Source organism: Esox lucius, chromosome 20, assembly GCF_011004845.1.
Source record: "Esox lucius isolate fEsoLuc1 chromosome 20, fEsoLuc1.pri, whole genome shotgun sequence".
Classification (NCBI taxonomy): Eukaryota; Metazoa; Chordata; class Actinopteri; order Esociformes; family Esocidae; genus Esox; species Esox lucius.
The window spans coordinates 921796-939354 of record NC_047588.1 but is presented as its reverse complement, the minus strand read 5'-3'; the positions used below and the strand labels follow the sequence as shown (position 1 = coordinate 939354).

At 42.5% G+C, this 17559-nt stretch overlaps 1 protein-coding gene across 8 annotated transcripts in view; it reads right to left on the bottom strand.

Moving 5' to 3' along the window:
- Nucleotides 1-11777: 11777 nt before the first annotated feature.
- Nucleotides 11778-17559, bottom strand: part of phactr4b (phosphatase and actin regulator 4b) — a 126586-nt gene continuing 120804 nt past the window's right edge. For all 8 annotated transcript variants that reach the window (XM_034288741.1, XM_034288740.1, XM_034288737.1 and 5 more), the window contains 3 exons: nt 13622-13759; nt 13420-13496; nt 11778-13279 (listed from right to left, as the gene is read on the bottom strand). In XM_034288741.1, coding sequence (XP_034144632.1) covers nt 13264-13279; nt 13420-13496; nt 13622-13759 — 231 coding nt within the window. In that variant the 3' untranslated portion in view covers nt 11778-13263. The remainder of the gene's footprint in view (nt 13280-13419; nt 13497-13621; nt 13760-17559) is intronic.

The window sequence follows — 17559 nt, the reverse complement described above, 5'->3', positions numbered from 1 at the left end:
TCTCTGGTTTGACACTTTGATAATGGAGTCAAAAATTTAATAAACAACCAAGTTAATTGTGTGGGACAGTAGTTTTCTGAACCTCATCTCAAGACGTACATTCCCTGACTTGATCAAGGATAGGTGTTGACCACATTCCTCATCCGGTGCACAGTTGAATGCATAAAGGGCATAACCATATAAGAAGTCAGTCCTGTCAATAGCCAAGGCTTGGTCCCCCAGGTGTTTTCTTGAAGCTAAGATCAATTGGTAAAATAAAAGCACTGCTGACCCCGTTGTGTAATCTGGTTGGAACAGTTTGCTAGGAATTTGCTGACCGTCTACATACATAGCCATTTTTTTGTATAACTTCCTGTAAAACTGTCATTGTCCACCAATCCAATGACAATACATTTTGGTAGAGGTCCTAAAAATAGGTTTTCCTGGTTGCAAAGCCTGACCCTTTGCCGGTAAACAAAATCTCTTCATACACACTCCTTCAATTGTGTAGTTTGCAGTGGTTGAGAGTAGCGCTTGGGCGTGTCCAAGTTTCATGGCTGGTGATACAGTCACTCTCGTGACAAAGAGTGATGCTGATACTTTGTGCAGACGATAATGCACATCCCCTGCCCCCATTAGGCAGAACTCTTCTTTCCAGTGTACCATCCTAACCTTTAAGTCCACCCTGTTTAACCTGAGTTTTTCTTGAAAGAAGATGTCACTATGAACAGGGCCAATCATTTCAAATGTTGTACTATCCGCTGAATAGGCAGCCATTTTCGTGATTCCATTGTTCTCTCCTGCAGGGTCTGTAACATCCATGTGACCTGCGGCATCCTTGAAAAACAAACCAGCTGAAAATTGTGTCTTTAAAGTGTCACATCCATAATTCAGAATGCTGTCTATAACAGCTCCGTAGGGGTATGTATTGCTATTCTGGTTAATTAAACAATCACCCAAAGAGACATCCACTTGTGAAAATAGGGTGGCTGTCAGGTAATTGATAACGTGCTCCGGCATCAATATTGGTTCCGTCCAGGTATAGTGACTTTTACGCGTAGGTACAGCAGAGTATTGTTCAGATCAACGTAGTCTTCGCCCTTTCCAGCAATAAAGAACTCCAGGGGGGCTGTATCTGATATTGTTGATAGGGTTTATATTTCAACGTATTCATTTTTCTCAATAGATGTCTGTGTGAAAGGAACCGTGAATAAATCCAACTCTTTTTTCATACATTCAGCAGACATACAGTGTAGGAGTGCCATCTTCCTTCCTTCTTAATCATTCTTGCGGTTTTCCCTTTCACTGTCCTCCGATTGGTATGGTTTCGTTTAATCATGGCTCTTGTTTTTGTCTCATTCTTGTGTTTTTTACTCTTTGGTATGCTCCTCCTACAAGGTGGCCTCTTTCTAACACCTCGAGTCATAACCATCAATCCTGATCCATCTTGCTGTTTTGTTTGTCGTGCCATAACATTGCTGACAACCTCGCCAACAATATTCCTCGCAGCATTTTTCAAATGTGGTTTTGTGAGAGAAACCACACTTCAACTACGGGTATAGCCATCTTTTAGATCCCACGGAAAAGGCCCTCTAGACCCATGGCCCCCTAGACATGTACATTGCAGCGCTATCATGTTACCCTGGTAAACCGTTACCCGCCTGAGATGTATGGTATTCAACAAACCTTTGAGGATCATCATAGAGTTTCTGAGGCTGCATCTTACTTTAATACAGATCTCATCAAACTCACTCTTACTGAGTGGTACATAGTGTGGCTTGTCGTACGTCACTATGAAAACGTCCTCCTTTTTCCGTGCAATACAGTGGGGAGAAGTATTTGATACAATGCCGATATTGCAGGTTTTCCTACTTATAAAGCACATAGAGGTCTGTAATTTTTATCATAGGTACACTTCAAGTGTGAGAGACTGAAAACAAAAATCCAGAAAATCACATTGTATGATTTTTAAATAATGAATTTGCATTTTATTGCATGACATAAGTATTTGATCTCCTACCAACCAGTAAGAATTCCGGCTCTCACAGACCTGTTAGTTTTTCTTTAAGAATGCCTCCTGTTCTCCACTCATTACCTGTATTAACTGCACCTGTTTGAACTCATTACCTGTATAAAAGACACTTGTCCACACACTCAATCAAACAGACTCCAACCGCTTAACAATTGCCATGACCAGAGAGTTGTGTAAGGACATCAGGGATACAAATCTAGACCTGCACAAGGCTGGGATGGGCTACAGGACAATAGGCAAGCAGCTTGGTGAGAAGGCAACATCTGTTGGCGCATTTATTAAAAAATGGAAGAAGTTCAAGATGATGGTCAATCTCCCTCGGTCTGGGGCTCCATGCAAGATCTCACCTCGTGGGGCATCAGATATCATGAGGAAGGTGAGGGATCAGGCCAGAACTACACGGCAGGACTTGGTCAATGACCTGAAGAGAGCTGGGACCACAGTCTCAAAGAAAACCATTAGTAACACACTACGCCGTTAATGGATTTAAAATCCTGCACCGCACACAAGGTCCCCCTGCTCAAGCCAGGGCATGTCCAGGCCCGTCTGAAGTTTTCCAATGACCATCTGGATGATCCAGAGGAGGAATGGGAGAAGGTAATTTGGTCTGATGAGACAAAAATAGAGCTTTTTGGTCAAAACTCCACTCGCCGTGTTTGGAGGAAGAAGAGGGATGAGTACAACCCCAAGAACACCATCCCAACCTTGAAGCATGGAGGTGGAAACATCATTCTTTGGGGATGCTTTTCTGAAAAGGGGACAGGATGACTGCACTGTGTTGAGGGGAGGATGGATGGGGCCATATATCGTGAGATCTTGGCCAACAACCTCCTTCCCTCAGTAAGAGCATTGATGATGCACACAGCCAGGGCAACTAAGGAGTGGCTCCGTAAGAAGCATCTCAAGGTCCTGGAGTGGCCTAGCCAGTCTCCAGACCTCAACCCAATAGAAAATCTTTGGAGGGAGCTGAAAGTCCGTATTGACCAGCGACAGCCCAGAAACCTGAAGGATCTGGAGAAGCTCTGTATGGAGGAGTGGGCCAAAATCCCTGCTGCAGTGTGTGCAAACCTGGTCAAGAACTACAGGAAACGTGTGATCTCTGTAATTGCAAACAAAGGTTTCTGTACCAAATATTAAGTTCTGCTTTTCTGATGTATCAAATACTTATGTCATGCAATAAAATGCAAATTAATTACTTATAAATCATACAATGTAATTTTCTGGATTTTTGTTTTAGATTCTGTCACTCACAGTTGAAGAGTATCTGTGATAAAAATTACAGAGTTCTACATGCTTTGTAAGTCTGAAAATCTGCAAAATTGGCAGTGTATCAAATACTTGTTCTTCCCACTATATATACATTTCTCAATAGCGACTCAACTCTTTCATAATCTATTATATCTGTTTAGATGTATAGGGTGTTAAGTATAGACCTTTGCTGCATTTGAATAAAAAATAAATAAATTCACCCCAGTAACGGCACATTTTTTACATTAAGAACAACTGCATATTAAATGCACATCAATAGTAATTAATTAGTAATATAAACCATAGCACACACATTAGACTCTGCGCTGATAGGCCTGTCAAGCCGTGAGTTTGCTGTGTTTTATCTACTCCTGTCACCCAGGTTACCCTTAACCTGGGTGGAGATTATGTTTGGGTACATAGTGCTGCCATAAGCAGAGCACGTTAAACTTTCAACTTTCATTTACCACGTTTTAATTTAAAAAAATGTCATCCTATTGAATTTAGTTTTTTTATACGGTGAAATCTTTTTTGTTAACCTTGCTTTTATTTTTATTTTCAAAAAATATTAGTTACATTTTTCTTTTCTTACGGTTAATAAATAGTTGTTGTCTTGGCACCATGTTGCCAAGTCACTTACCTCCTCTCTGTATTAGGTCTCATCATCGTTGTTGGAGATGAGACCCAAGATGGTGGTGTCGTCCGCAAACTTAAGCATGACATTGGAGCTGTGTGTAGCCACACTGTCATGTGTGAACAGGGAGTACAGGAGGGGACTGAGTACGCAGCCCTCAGGGGCCCTGATGCTCAGGGTCAGTGCAGAGGTGGTGAGTCCCGAGCAGATTGCCTCTCAGGGAAAACCCTACAACGACAACCGACAATTCCACCAACCAGTATTCTGTAAGGAGATATATTTTTAGCTAAATGTTATAGCTAGTTTTACTGTAGGTACAATACAGTAAAGTTTTTTTATTTATTTGATCTATCTTTCCTTCCCCCAGTGGAGCTGACACCCTGTGGGATGGAGGAAGTGCAATGCGAGGATATTGCAGCAATTACTGCAGCAGCACCAGAGAGGCCAAGCAAAAGCCCCAAACCAGACATGAATCAGGCCCATATTAATGTATTGCAGCTAGAGAGAGAGAAAAATGCAGCCTACTGCAGATTGAGGTCCTGAAATTACATAAGAGGTTATTCTAATAATAAAAAAAGTGCCCACTTTGCAATGAAGGATGATTGTATTTACAGTAAATGTATATTTATTTATAATAATTTATATTGATTCTTTAATTTGAATCCAAGTAGGCCTAAAACAAACATTTTCCAAGCAATAGTGTCCTCCATTCTTGTCCCACTCTTCTGTTTGTGCTTCCAGTTCCAACAGGTATAGTGTTCAGAATAACAACAGATAGAAGTCTCAAAAATATATTCTATCAAAATATTGCACACAGGTGACTGTTATCCCATATTCTGCTGTCATGGGTGGATCCTGGCCATCTAGCTACAACGTTACTAAGATGGCCATTTTCATCACAGACAGCCTGCACATTGATGGAGAAGTAGCCTTTACGATTATGGAACAGACCTCCATTCTCGCCACCAGTGTTGCCAAATCTTCAGTAAAGAAAGTAGCTATTGGCTGTCCTAAAAGTCACCAGAAGACGCTACGTGACGTCATCACCTAATTTGCATAATGGGCCATGTGTATGTAATTGTGATGGACACAGTAGGAGAGAGGAATAACATTGTGGGATAGAAAGCAGCTCTAAATGCTTCTCCAATGTGATCACATGCCAGCATGGAAGTGTTCAGCGATAGCTAATGCTATGGTGGCCTCAGCCTTTTTTGCAGAGTTAATTTTTTATACCATAAATGGCAACTTGTTTTGGGTGGAACTGTTATAAGGTTTTGCCTTTTGAGTATGTTTTTGAGTTGTCATGTGTTTTTTTTTACATCACTAAGTTTGACGTAGAAATCAGCCTTACAATACAGGCAGTATGCCCGTGTATCATCTTCAATAAACAACTTCAACCAGCATTTGAATTCAGGGTTTGATTCCCACTCCTTTCTGTATTTTATAGTGTACAGTTAAGACTGAGACATGATGAGCTAGCCAGGTAGATGTTTAACTTATGTCACAGAGAGGCACACACACAGTGGACAAGGTAAGAGACTGAGTATGTGTGAGTCAAATGCAGTGATTTATTTTTGTGCAGGGATTTATTTTAGACAAAGAACATGTTACATTTACATCCCGCCCTGAATGTAAGCCAGGGCGGGATCAGCCAGTGGTGGCTTCCCGCCTGCACGATTTATTTGCAGTCTCAGGACACGGAACGCTTGTTGAGAAGAGTAAGAATGATAACACCAGAAAAAGTTGTTAGACTTGTCGGTAGTCGCTTTTTTGAAAAAGACTCGCTAGAGGGGTCTAAATACTCGCTAAATATAGCAACAAAATCACTGTTTGGCAAAACTGCTTGCTACCAGGGTTGGAAAGAGGAATATGAGTACAGCCTATTAACCCTAGAACAGCTGGGAATCAAGAATTTCTTGAAAATCCACCTGCTGTTTCTGCTGTTGGGTGACATTTGATATACTGACACTTTTCCAGACATTCTGGCCACAATCCTGACTTGAGTCCAAAAAGGTCTTCATCCACTATTTGGAAGCATCCAGTTGCAAAAAAACACAGGGCCACCAGGAGCAGAAGCATTGGAGGGACAACTGCATTCCTATGCTGAATGACTGGTCCAAACTTTTGGTTTAAATGAGTAACCGAGTCCTTGGAGAAGCACTATCATAAAACTCAAAAGAGCTTAACCTGTCTCTTATTTTTCTACTGTACGTCTACTGTACTCTCTCCACAGCAAATATGCTCCCATCTTTGTCAATTTAAACCTCCTCCAGTTTAGAATTAATCTGTTATCTATGTTTAAATTCCCAAAAAATATTTTTGGAGAAACAGTCAAAGTTAATTTAGGTTTAAAGTCAGAAATAAACCAAAAGCAATGGAGAACATCAGCGAGCGTAACTTTATGTTCAGGAACCCCCATATTAAGTAATGCCCCTGACTTGCACTCTGCAGATATACCTTATTGCCCTTTGCTTGCAGTGCTTCTTTTTTTGCTTTTGAAACTTTTTATTTATTTATTGAAACACTAGTTCTTTGTTTACGCTCTTGACCCCACAGCTGTGGGTGGGCTTTAGTGGGAGGTATGGATGATGCGTCTCCATTGGTCAGCCATTTAATTTTTTTTAGTTTGGCTACAACCAATACTGTTCCTGCCTTTCTTTTCTACTCAAAGGAAGTCATAGTGGATCCCTACCTAGGAACTTGTACCTACGAGCATCTCAGGTAAGCAGCACAGCTTTCTTCAGTCCAATTCTTACATAGCTAGTTGTTTTGCTGCTAAGATTCAGTGTCGATTCATTATGTTCTACTATATTACATACATTCTGTAGAAGACAATGATATAAATAGAAACACACACTTGCACTCAGTGTCATATATATATATAAAATGTACTTTTTCTAGGCACCCCCTGATAAATTAATATTTCTGTAAACAGATGTTGACCTGACCTCTACATGATGCAAAGGGAAACTTGCCACCTTTCTGCAATAGGCTATAGAAAATTCAACACTTCCAGCTGAGAACAGGTGGGAAAATGCATTTGTAGCTCTTTTGGTTAACTTGAGAATACTTATTGTATGATTTATCATTCTGCCGTATGTACAGTAACTCACAAAAGTGAGTACACCCCTCACATTTATGCAAATATTTGATTATATCTTTTCATGTGACAACACTGAAGAAATGACATTTTGCTACAATGTAAAGTAGTGAGTGTACGGCTTGTATAACAGTGTAAATTTGCTGTCCCCTCAAAATAACTCAACACACAACCATCAATGTCCAAACTGCTGACAACAAAAGTGAGTACACCCCTAAGTGAAAATTTCCAAATTGGGCCCAAAGTGTCTTTATTTTGTGTGGCCAATATTATTTTCCAGCACTGCCTTAACCCTCTTGGGCATGGAGATCACCAGAGCTTCACAGGTTGCCTCCGGAGTCCTCTTCCACTCCTCCATGACGACATCACGGAGCTGGTGGATGTAAGAGACCATGCGCTCCTCCACCTTTCGTTTGAGGATGCCCCACAGATGCTCAATGGGGTTTAGGTCTGGAAACATGCTTGGCCAGTCCATCACCTATACCCTCAGCTTCTTTAGCAAGGCAGTGGTCGTCTTGGAGGTGTGTTTGGGGTCGTTATCATGTTGGAATCCTGCCCTGCGGCCCAGTCTCCGAAGTGAGGGGATCATGCTCTGCTTCAGTAAGTCACAGCACATGTTGGCATTCATGGTTCCCTCAATAAACTGTAGCTTCCCAGTGCCGGCAGCACTCATGCAGCCCCACACCATGACACTCCCACCACCATGCTTGACTGTAGACAACACACTTATCTTTGTATTCCTCACCTGGTTGCGGCCACACCATCTGAACCAAGTAAGTTTATCTTGGTCTTATCAGACCACAGGTCTGGTTCCAGTAATCCATGTCCTAATTTTGCTTGTCTTCAGCAAACGGTTTGCGGGCTTTCTTGTGCATCATCTTTAGAAGAGGCTTCCTTCTGGGACGAAAGCCATGCAGACCAATTTGATGTAGTGTGCAGCATATGGTCTGAGCACTGACCCCTTCAACCTCTGCAGCAATACAGATATTTGTCAGGACCTGGGACACCCAGCTTGAAACCGGGACAGTCCCGGGCAAACTGGGATGTCTGGTCACCCTAATGTATGTATGTATGTATGTATGTAATATAGTAGAATGTTATAAACCGACACTGAATCTTTGGAGCTAACTACTAGCTATGTAGAAGTTGGACGGCTGCTTAACTGAGATGCCGTCATCACACAGTCCTTCGCAAGTGTCAGTTATGACTTCCTTTGTGCTGGAAAGAAAGCTTGAATACTCAGAAAATGGCTGACCAATGGCAAAGCATCATCCACACCTCCCAATAAAGCCCGCCCACAACTGTGGTGTCAAAGTGCAAACGAAGAACTAGCGTTTCACTAAAAACGTTGTAAAAGCAAAAAAAAGGCTCTGCAAACAAAGGGGTCTGTCTAGTCAAAATGGAGGGTGGTTGATTGCGCTCTAGCACAAAATACTTGAATGCAAAAAATAATTATTACTTTGTTTTTGCTTTCAGAACGATTATCATTGATTGAAAAGAGAAAGGTTTTGCTCTCGACACAAATGTACCTCCATAAACAAATCCTTAGATTTTGGGTTAGGTTCAGATAAAATAATTCTGGAAGATCATGGGTTGTTGGATTAACTGGAATGAGTGAATATCTGAGAGACATTTAGTGTGTAATGTAGAGATGTAGCCCTATCATACTGAAGTAGAAAGAAAAAATTTAGAAACCCTTTCTAAACACACTGTATATAATCCATAAGGTAAGACGCAAAATTCAGTTTTTGGCCAGATATGTAAACTCTAATATTGATTGATCCAACAACAGGTGTTCAGTTAGTAATATTCCAGTTTATCTTGTAATGCCTCTTAAAAAGAAAGTAATTTAAAAGTAATTCAAAGTAATCAGAGTTTGAGTAATGTCACTTGTAACTGTAGCAAATTACATTTAAAAAGTAACCAACCCAATACTGCTTGCAAGTGGAGCCTCTATTAGTGTAGAATCGATCAAAGGGGCCACTGGAGGGTCTAATTAGTCCCTACACCCTTGCTTGTTTTTACTCCTCCTTTAGGTTTAGGAAGCTTGTGCAAATGGCAGCAGCACCTGGGAACCCTGGAATAGAGGGCTAAGGGTGGAGTGGATTTACTGATTGACAGCTCTCAGGTGCATGCACTAATGTTGCAAATAAACACACCTGCTTAATAAGAGAGAGATGTGAAGCCAATTTCCAAAATACTTTTGCTCCCCTTACATGGGCAATATTTACATTTACATAAATTGTTCATTTGAAATGGATGAAAATACCTCAGATTAAAGCTGACAGTCCGTATTAACCCACTCATTATTGTATCACTTCATATCGAAAGTGGTAGAGTCTTTGTACAAAACAAAAAAGTGTCACTGTGTAAAATAGGCCTTTACTGCAGCGATCTACAGTTGTTGTTTGTTCGTGGGTCTTTCTGCCTTAAGTTTTGTCTTCAGCAAGTGAAATACATTCTTGATCGGGTTGAGATCAGGCGATTGACTCGACCATTGCAGAATATTCCACTTCTTTGCCTTATAAACTCCTGGGTTGCTTTCGCAGTATGTTTTGTGTCATTGTCCATCTGTAAAGGGAAACGCCGTCAAATCAACTTCGCTGAATTTGGCTGAATCTGTGAAGACATATCCCTATACACTTCAGAATTCATCCAGCTGCAGTGCAGACAATATATCCCAATACATTTCAGAATTCATCCGGCTGCTTCTGTCTTCTGTCACATCATCAATAAACACTAGTGACCCAGTGCCATTGGAATCCCATTCATACCCATGCCATCACACTGCCTCCACCGTGTTTTACAGATGATATGGTATGCTTCATCTGTAAAATACAGCGAATACGGCCGATAGTAGAACCTCGGATTCAGGAGGAACAGTGTGGTTTTCGCCCGGGCCGTGGAACACTGGACCAGCTCTATACCCTCTACGGGGTGTTGGAGGGTTCATGGGAGTTTGCCCAACCAATCCACATGTGTTTTGTGGATTTGGAGAAGGCATTCAACTGTGTCCCTCGCGGACTCCTGTGGAGAGTGCTTCGGGAATATGGGGTCCTGGGTCCTTTGCAAAGGGCTGTCAGGTCCCTGTATGACCGAAGCAGGAGCTTGGTCCGCATTGCCGGCAGTAAGTCTGACTTGTTACCAGTGCATATTGGACTCCGGCAGGGCTGCCCTTGTTCATCGGTTCTGTTCGTAATTTTTATGGACAGAATTTCTAGGCGCAGCCCGGGGCCGGAGGGTGTCAGGTTTGGGGACCACACAATTTCTTCTCTGCTCTTTGTGGATGATGTTGTCGTGTTGGCCCCTTCAAACCAGCATGCACTGGGACGGTTTGCAGCCGAGTGTGAAGCAGTGGGGACGAGAATCAGTACCTCCAAATCCAAGGCCATGGTCCTCAATCGGAAAAGGGTGGCTTGCCCACTTCAGGTTGGTGGAGAGTGCCTGCCTCAAGCAGAGGAGTTTAAGTATCTAGGGGTCTTGTTCACGAGTGAGGGAAGGATGGAACGGGAGATTGACAGACGGATCGGTGCAGCTTCTGCAGTAATGCGGTCGATGTATCGGTCTGTCGTGGTGAAGAAAGAGCTGAGCCACAAGGCGAAGCTCTCAATTTACCGGTCAATCTATGTTCCTACTCTCACCTATGGTCATGAGCTTTGGGTCATGACCAAAAGGACAAGATCCCGGATACAGGTGGCCGAAATGAGCTTTCTCCGCAGGGTGGCTGGGCGATCCCTTAGAGATAGGGTGAGAAGCTCGGTCACCCGGGAGGAGCCCAGAGTAGAGCCGCTTCTCCTCCACATCGAGAGGGGTCAGCTGAGGTGGCTTGGGCATCTGTTTCGGATGCCTCCGGAACGCCTTCCGGTTCCGTCCCACCGGGAGGAGACCCCGGGGAAGACCTAGGACACGCTGGAGGGACTATGTCCAGAAATGCCATAGTTTCATCTGTCCAGAAATGCCATTCCAGAACTGGGCTGACATTTTTTGATGTCTGGTCTTTCTGTTCTTGAGGATTATGAATGGTTTGCATCTTGTGGTGAATCATCTGTATTTGTGCTCATGAAGTCTTCTCTTTATGGTAGACTTGGATAATGATATGCCTTCTTCCTGGAGTGTTGTTCACTTGGCAGGATGTTGTGAAGGGGTTTTCCTTACCATAGAAATAATCCTATGATCATCCACCAGGGACTGTTGTCTTCCATGGAGGTCCAGGCCTTTTTGTGTTACAGAGCTCACCAGTGCATTATTTTCATCTCACAATGTACCTAACTGTTAATTTGGCCACTCCTGATGTTCCTGCTATCTCTCTGATGGATAGTTTTTTTTACAGCCTAAGGATGGCCTGTTTCACTTGCATTGAGAACTGCTTTGACCGCATGTTGTGAGTTCACAGCAACAGCTTCCAAATGCGAATGCTACAACTGGAATCAACTCCAGAACTTTCCCCTGCTTAATTGATGAAGAAATAAAGGAATAGTCCACACCTGTCCATGAAACAGCTTTTGAGTCAATCCAATTACTTTTGGTCTCTTGAAAAAGAGGGGGCTACATATTAAAGAGCTGTAATGCCTACACCATTCCTCCAAATTAAAGCTGAGAGACTGCATGTTAAGCCCATATTAATTATTTAACTGTAACTTGAATATATTTTGGTAAACAGCCAAAATAACAAAACTTGTGTCAGTGTCCAATTATTTCCGGACCTAACTATCTGAATTTACAAGGCATGCATGTACAAATCAAGTGGGTATTTCAATCCAACAATAACAATTGAAAAGTTATCCGTAAGGTTTTTAATTAGATTTTAAGTTGACTATTTACATACAGAAAGATACTGTCAGTTACTAAAAGTCCACATAAAAAAAACTACTGAGTAAAACAGAACAGGTACCCTAATATTCCTGTTCTCATTCACTAATATTTGTGCTTAAAATAGCAAGCAACCTATAAAACTTAAAAATGATATTTCAAATGTATTCTCAAATAATAAGAAAAACAAGATATACACAATATTATGTTAAAACCAAAATTAATCTGTACAGTACATGACCCTGTAATCAGCTGGCCAGAAGATAACGCATGATTAAACTTATCCACAGATAAAAGTATGTTCCTGCCGAAATGATTCCCTGTCAACTGAAAAATACACTCAATTATGTTTGAGTAATTAAGCCCAATCTACTCTAACTGCACTTTGAGACATTCAGTAAAGATCTAAAAATCTATTTAAGATGCCATCCTGATGATCTTAGCATTTTAAAACAGTAATTATTTGAATTGCATTGCTTGACCAATCTACAAAAATCTATGAGTTCAATAATTGCACTGTGTTGGCTCATGCAGCTAAATGAAATAAAAGGTGATATGGAAAAAAACTGGACTCTATTGTCAGCATGGAGAGCAGTTTCTGGCTGCTAAACAAATTAGCACACTTTATGCCAACTATCTACCTTGTGTTCTCTCATATGACAAGTTGCAGCTCAAACACTCACCCCACGCCAGGGCCATAAATACAATGCAAACTATAAAACGGTCATAAATACAATGCAAATTATAAAACGGTACAATCGAATATGATAAAAATTACAAAATAAAAATATTGTGGAGTAACAGTTCTGTCATTATTAGTGCTCTCAGTTTCAGTCTAAGAATTCACAGCCATCTATACACAAGTATACACATACAAAACAATTTTCCCAGAGCTTTTCCAGTCTCACGAACGGCAAATCCCAGTTGCCTTTTCCACGCCTCTTTCCACACCTTCCAGTCTGAAATGTATTATTACTGTGTTCATTATTGTCATTATTATTCATATCATTATTACTTTACTGTTATTAGATGTCCGCAACATGGGTTAGTTCTGTGGTATATACAGTAAAAGCAAGAAATAAAGGCAACATAGAAGTAGGCGGGAAAACGTTGGCGGAACCAAGTTTCTGAGTAATGCCAAGCTTGACAGAGTGGCTCCCAGTCAGCCTTCTCGATCATGCCTGTTTGTTGGCACATGGTTCCCCCTACTGTCCAGGAAAATACTGCATCAGGTCTTCAGCCCAACTCCACCCCACACATCAGCTCTGCATTAGTAGTAGTGGCAGAGTGCTAAGCTAGGGGGATCTGTGTTACGTTTAGTCTGTTCCAGGGCCTTTTCTGATCCGTACAGCACAATTAGCAACATAAAGGAGTGGTGTGTTTAGGGTGCACCAACACCCTGTGACTGGTTTTGAGAGACTCGGGTGGCCACCTGCTAAGTAAGTGCTTTCCCAGTGGAGGCTAAGGCCGGTGGAACCTAAAGATGGAGACATCAGTGCTACTTTTTAATTAACAGAGCAAAATCAACAAATCATAAAGCAGTTTTCTGTGTCTTTAAGAGCAGGCCTTAGTAAAATACAGAATAATGGTGCATCAGCCCATAGGTAGAGGAAGTACCTTGTATATATCCTACTGTCTTCATGAACTTCCATTTCAGAACTCTTAAACTCATTGAGTTCTTTCCGAATGGCAGCCTGGAAGGAAAGTAAACTGTATTAGGGAGTGTGTTTGAAAACATCTAACTTTTAGATGCAGGAAAAGTAGAACTACATTTCTTTTAATGGCGATTCAGGGAGATACCAGTAACCACTGATTGTACCTTGTCAGCAGGTGTTAGTTTGGTCCAAGGCTTGTCCGCCCGTCGGTCATAATCATTGGCTGTGGTGACCTCCACATACTCGTGGAAGCGCAAGATCTTTCTGGCCTGTAGCTCAGCAACTGTGGGCCTCTGACTCAGCTAGAAGAGGAATTAAATACAGAGTTTAAGACAACTCTATTTTCTTTCAGCCGGTCTTCTAAAAGGTTTAATAAATTCCTAGTATATACACGTATGCAAATCTTCTGTTAAATGATGTAGCAAGCTTGTAACAGGTAGCAACAGTGTGTCTTATTGTATTGCATTACCAGAAAGAGGACCAGAATTTTTTTTTTTTATATGTACAGACGTTTTATAAAGACTATATTTGTCTGTTTAAATAAACCTGTTCTCTGTCTTCGAGCAATAATTTTCAGAAAATATATCAAGTTTAATGTTAAAGGCATGGTCAAGGTTATAATCTATTTAAATCCATTGTTCATCTACAAAAGTTCTTAAGTAGTGAAACACCAAAAGTTGTATGTTTGTACAGTGGTGAGAACAAGTATTTGATATACTGCCGATTTTAGAAAAATCCAGAAAATCACATTACATGATTTTTAAATAATGAATTTGCATTTTATTGCATGACATAAGTATTTGATCACCTACCAACCAGTAAGAATTCCAGCTATCGCAGAACTGTTAGTTTTTCTTTAAGAAGCCCTCCTGTTCTCCACTCATTACCTGTATTAACTGAACCTATCCACACACTCAATCAAACAGACTCCAACCTTTCCACAATGGCCAAGACCAGAGAGCTGTTTAAGGACATCAGGAATAAAATTGTAGACCTGCATAAGGCTGGGATGGGCTACAGGACAACAGGCTAGCAGCTTGGTGAGAAGGCAACAACTGTTGGCGCATTTATTCGAAAATGGAAGAAGTTCAAGATGACGGTCAATCTCCCTCGGTCTGGGGCTCCATGCAAGATCTCACCTTGTGGGGCATCAATGATCATGAGGATGGTGAGGGATCAGCCCAGAACTATAGGGCAGGATCTGGTCAATGACCTGAAGAGAGCTGGGACCACATTAGTAACACATTATGCCGTCATGGATTAAAATCCTGCAGCGCACGCAAGATCCCCCTGCTCAACCCAGCGCATGTTCAGGCCTGTCTGAAGTTTGCCAATGATCATCTGGAGGATTCAGAGGAGGAATGGGAGAAGGTCATGTGGTCTGATGAGACAAAAATAGAGCTTTTTGGTCTAAACTCCACTCGCCGTGTTTGGAGGAAGAAGAAGGATGAGTACAACCCAAAGAACACCATCACAACCGTGAAGCATGGAGGTGGAAACATCATTCTTTAGGGATGCTTTTCTGCAAAGGGGACAGGACGACTGCACCGTATTGAGGGGAGGATGGATGGGGCCATGTATCGTGAGATCTTGACCAATAACCTCCTTCCCTCAGTAAGAGCATTGAAGATGGGTCGTGGCTGGGTCTTCCAGCATGACAACGACCCGAAACACACAGCCAGGGCAACTAAGGAGTGGCTCCGTAAGAAGCATCTCAAGGTCCTGGAGTGGCCTAGACAGTCTCCAGACTTGAACCCAATAGAAAATCTTTGGAGGGAGCTGAAAGTCCGTATTGCCCAGCGACAACCCCAAAACCTGAAGGATCTGGAGAAGGTCTGTATGGAGGAGCGGGCCAAAATCCCTGCTGCAGTGTGTGCAAACCTGGTCAAGAACTACAGGAAGCGTCTGTAATTGCAAACAAAGGTTTCTGTATCATATTTTAAGTTCTGTCCTCCCCGCTTTACATCCACCTACTTCACCATTTTGGGGTAGCTCTGCAGATGCCCTGTTAATTCTTCCTGTTGTTTTTTTTTTTTGCCCTTTTAGACGTCTCTACTCCATTTCGCTTCTTACACTTTTCCCTGTTTGTTTTTTGAACTACTTCTAAATCGTGTGTAGTATATTACTATGCCTGTTACTGTCTTTCCTACAGTTTCTACTGTGTTCTGCTTCCTGTTGTTTTGATTCTGTTTGATTATTTCATACAAATGTTTACCCTTTTTTTGTACAGTTTCTACAGTGTTCTACATCCTATTGTTTTATAATTTCATTGTTTAGTACATATCTGCTTCCCTCTATGCTCATTGTCCTTAGCCTCATACATCTCCCCATATAGTGTGATCCGGAAGAATATGTTGAACAATGACTTCTACGTTGTCAATAATACAGCCTCATTGTGACCATTTTCTATATTCACTATATTGGAGGACCCCGTCCATTGTTGCTATGCAACAATACAGCTCCAGAAAAAATGGTGAGGAACAGAAGTTCCTTAAAGGAATTAAAAAGGAACAGAAATGGTCTCTTAATTTTAACCCTTCTGTTCCTCACTCCCTTAACACTTTTCAACTTTTTAGGAAAGGAAAGAAAAAGGTGCATTCATTCATTCATCATCTTCCGCTTTATCCGGGGCCGGGTCGCGGGGGCAGCAGTCTAAGCAGGGATGCCCACACTGTTGGTAGGGCATTGTTTCTCTCTCCTGAGGCGCCGGACGGTTTGCCAGAATCTCTTCGAGGCCAGCCGATAGTCCTTCTCCATGGCCTCACCGAACTCCTCCCAGGCCCGAGTTTTTGCCTCCACAACCATCCGGGCTGCAGTCCGCTTGGCCTGTCGGTACCCGTCAGCTGCCTCAGGAGTTCCACAAGCCAACCAGGCCTGATAGGACTCCTTCTTCAGCTTGACGGCATCCCTTACTTCCGGTGTCCACCACCGGGTTCGGGGATTGCCGCCTCGACAGGCACCGGAGACCGTATGGCCACAGCTCCGAGCAGCCGCTTCGACCATGGCGGTGGAGAACATGGTCCACTCGGACTCAATATCTCCAGCCTCCCTCGGGATCCAGTCAAAGCTCTGCCGGAGGTGGGAGTTAAAGATCTCTCTGACAGCCAGACGTTCCCAGCAGACCCTTACAGTACGCTTGGGCCTGCCGAGTCTGTCCAGCTTCCTCCCCCACCATCGGATCCAACTCACCAACAGGTGGTGATCAGTTGACAGCTCCGCCCATCTCTTCACCCGAGTGTCCAAGACATACGGCCGCAGGTCAGATGAAACGACAACAAAGTCGATCCTCTCCGCACCGGCCCCTTATGGTCCCTCCTGTGGGTGGTGAGCCCACGGGAAGGCGGCCCCACGTCGCTCCTTCGGGCTGAGCCCGGCCGGGCGCTCGCGTACGAGCCCCAACCCCGGGCCTGGCTCCAGGGTGGGGCCCCGGTTGGGCCATACAGAAAAAGGTGCAGTGGTCTCTTAATTCTTTCCGGAGCTGTATTTCTTATTATTAGGGGTCCAAGCAGCCAAGCTGGGGGGCGCTACTGAAGTCACGAAACCAATCTGAAATTGTGCTTTGTGTTGCACCTATGACCTGCGTCATCTTCGTTTCCCAATATTTTGAATAGATTAAGATTCTTAGGCTGTTCATCCGAGTTCCCCTAAACAGCCAAACTAAATTGTGTCTCCCATCAATGAGTTCTGTCATATTCATTTCCGTGAACTTATATTAGATAGAAACTAAAACAAATCAGTCCTAGACCACTGGTCAGGTTTTTGAGAACATTTCAACAGAATCAGCTTTCGGCTACGCATATATACAATCATAAAAAAGTTGGAATTTCATAATATAGTGGCCACCATATGCCAATCAATTTAAGCACCATGCATTGTATGTTCACATTGGCATGTAAATGGACTAGAAGGCCAAAAACAGGCCTATGAGACCTACAAGCATTGTAAGGCCTTAAAAGGGCTAAAAGGCCTATAAATCCTTTAGACAATTTTCTGTGACCATAAGATAACCTTGTACACAGTGATATGCCTACACCTCTAATGGCTTACCAAGTATGTGTCTATAACATTAAGCCGACGGACAAGTTGTCACCAACAGCCTTGT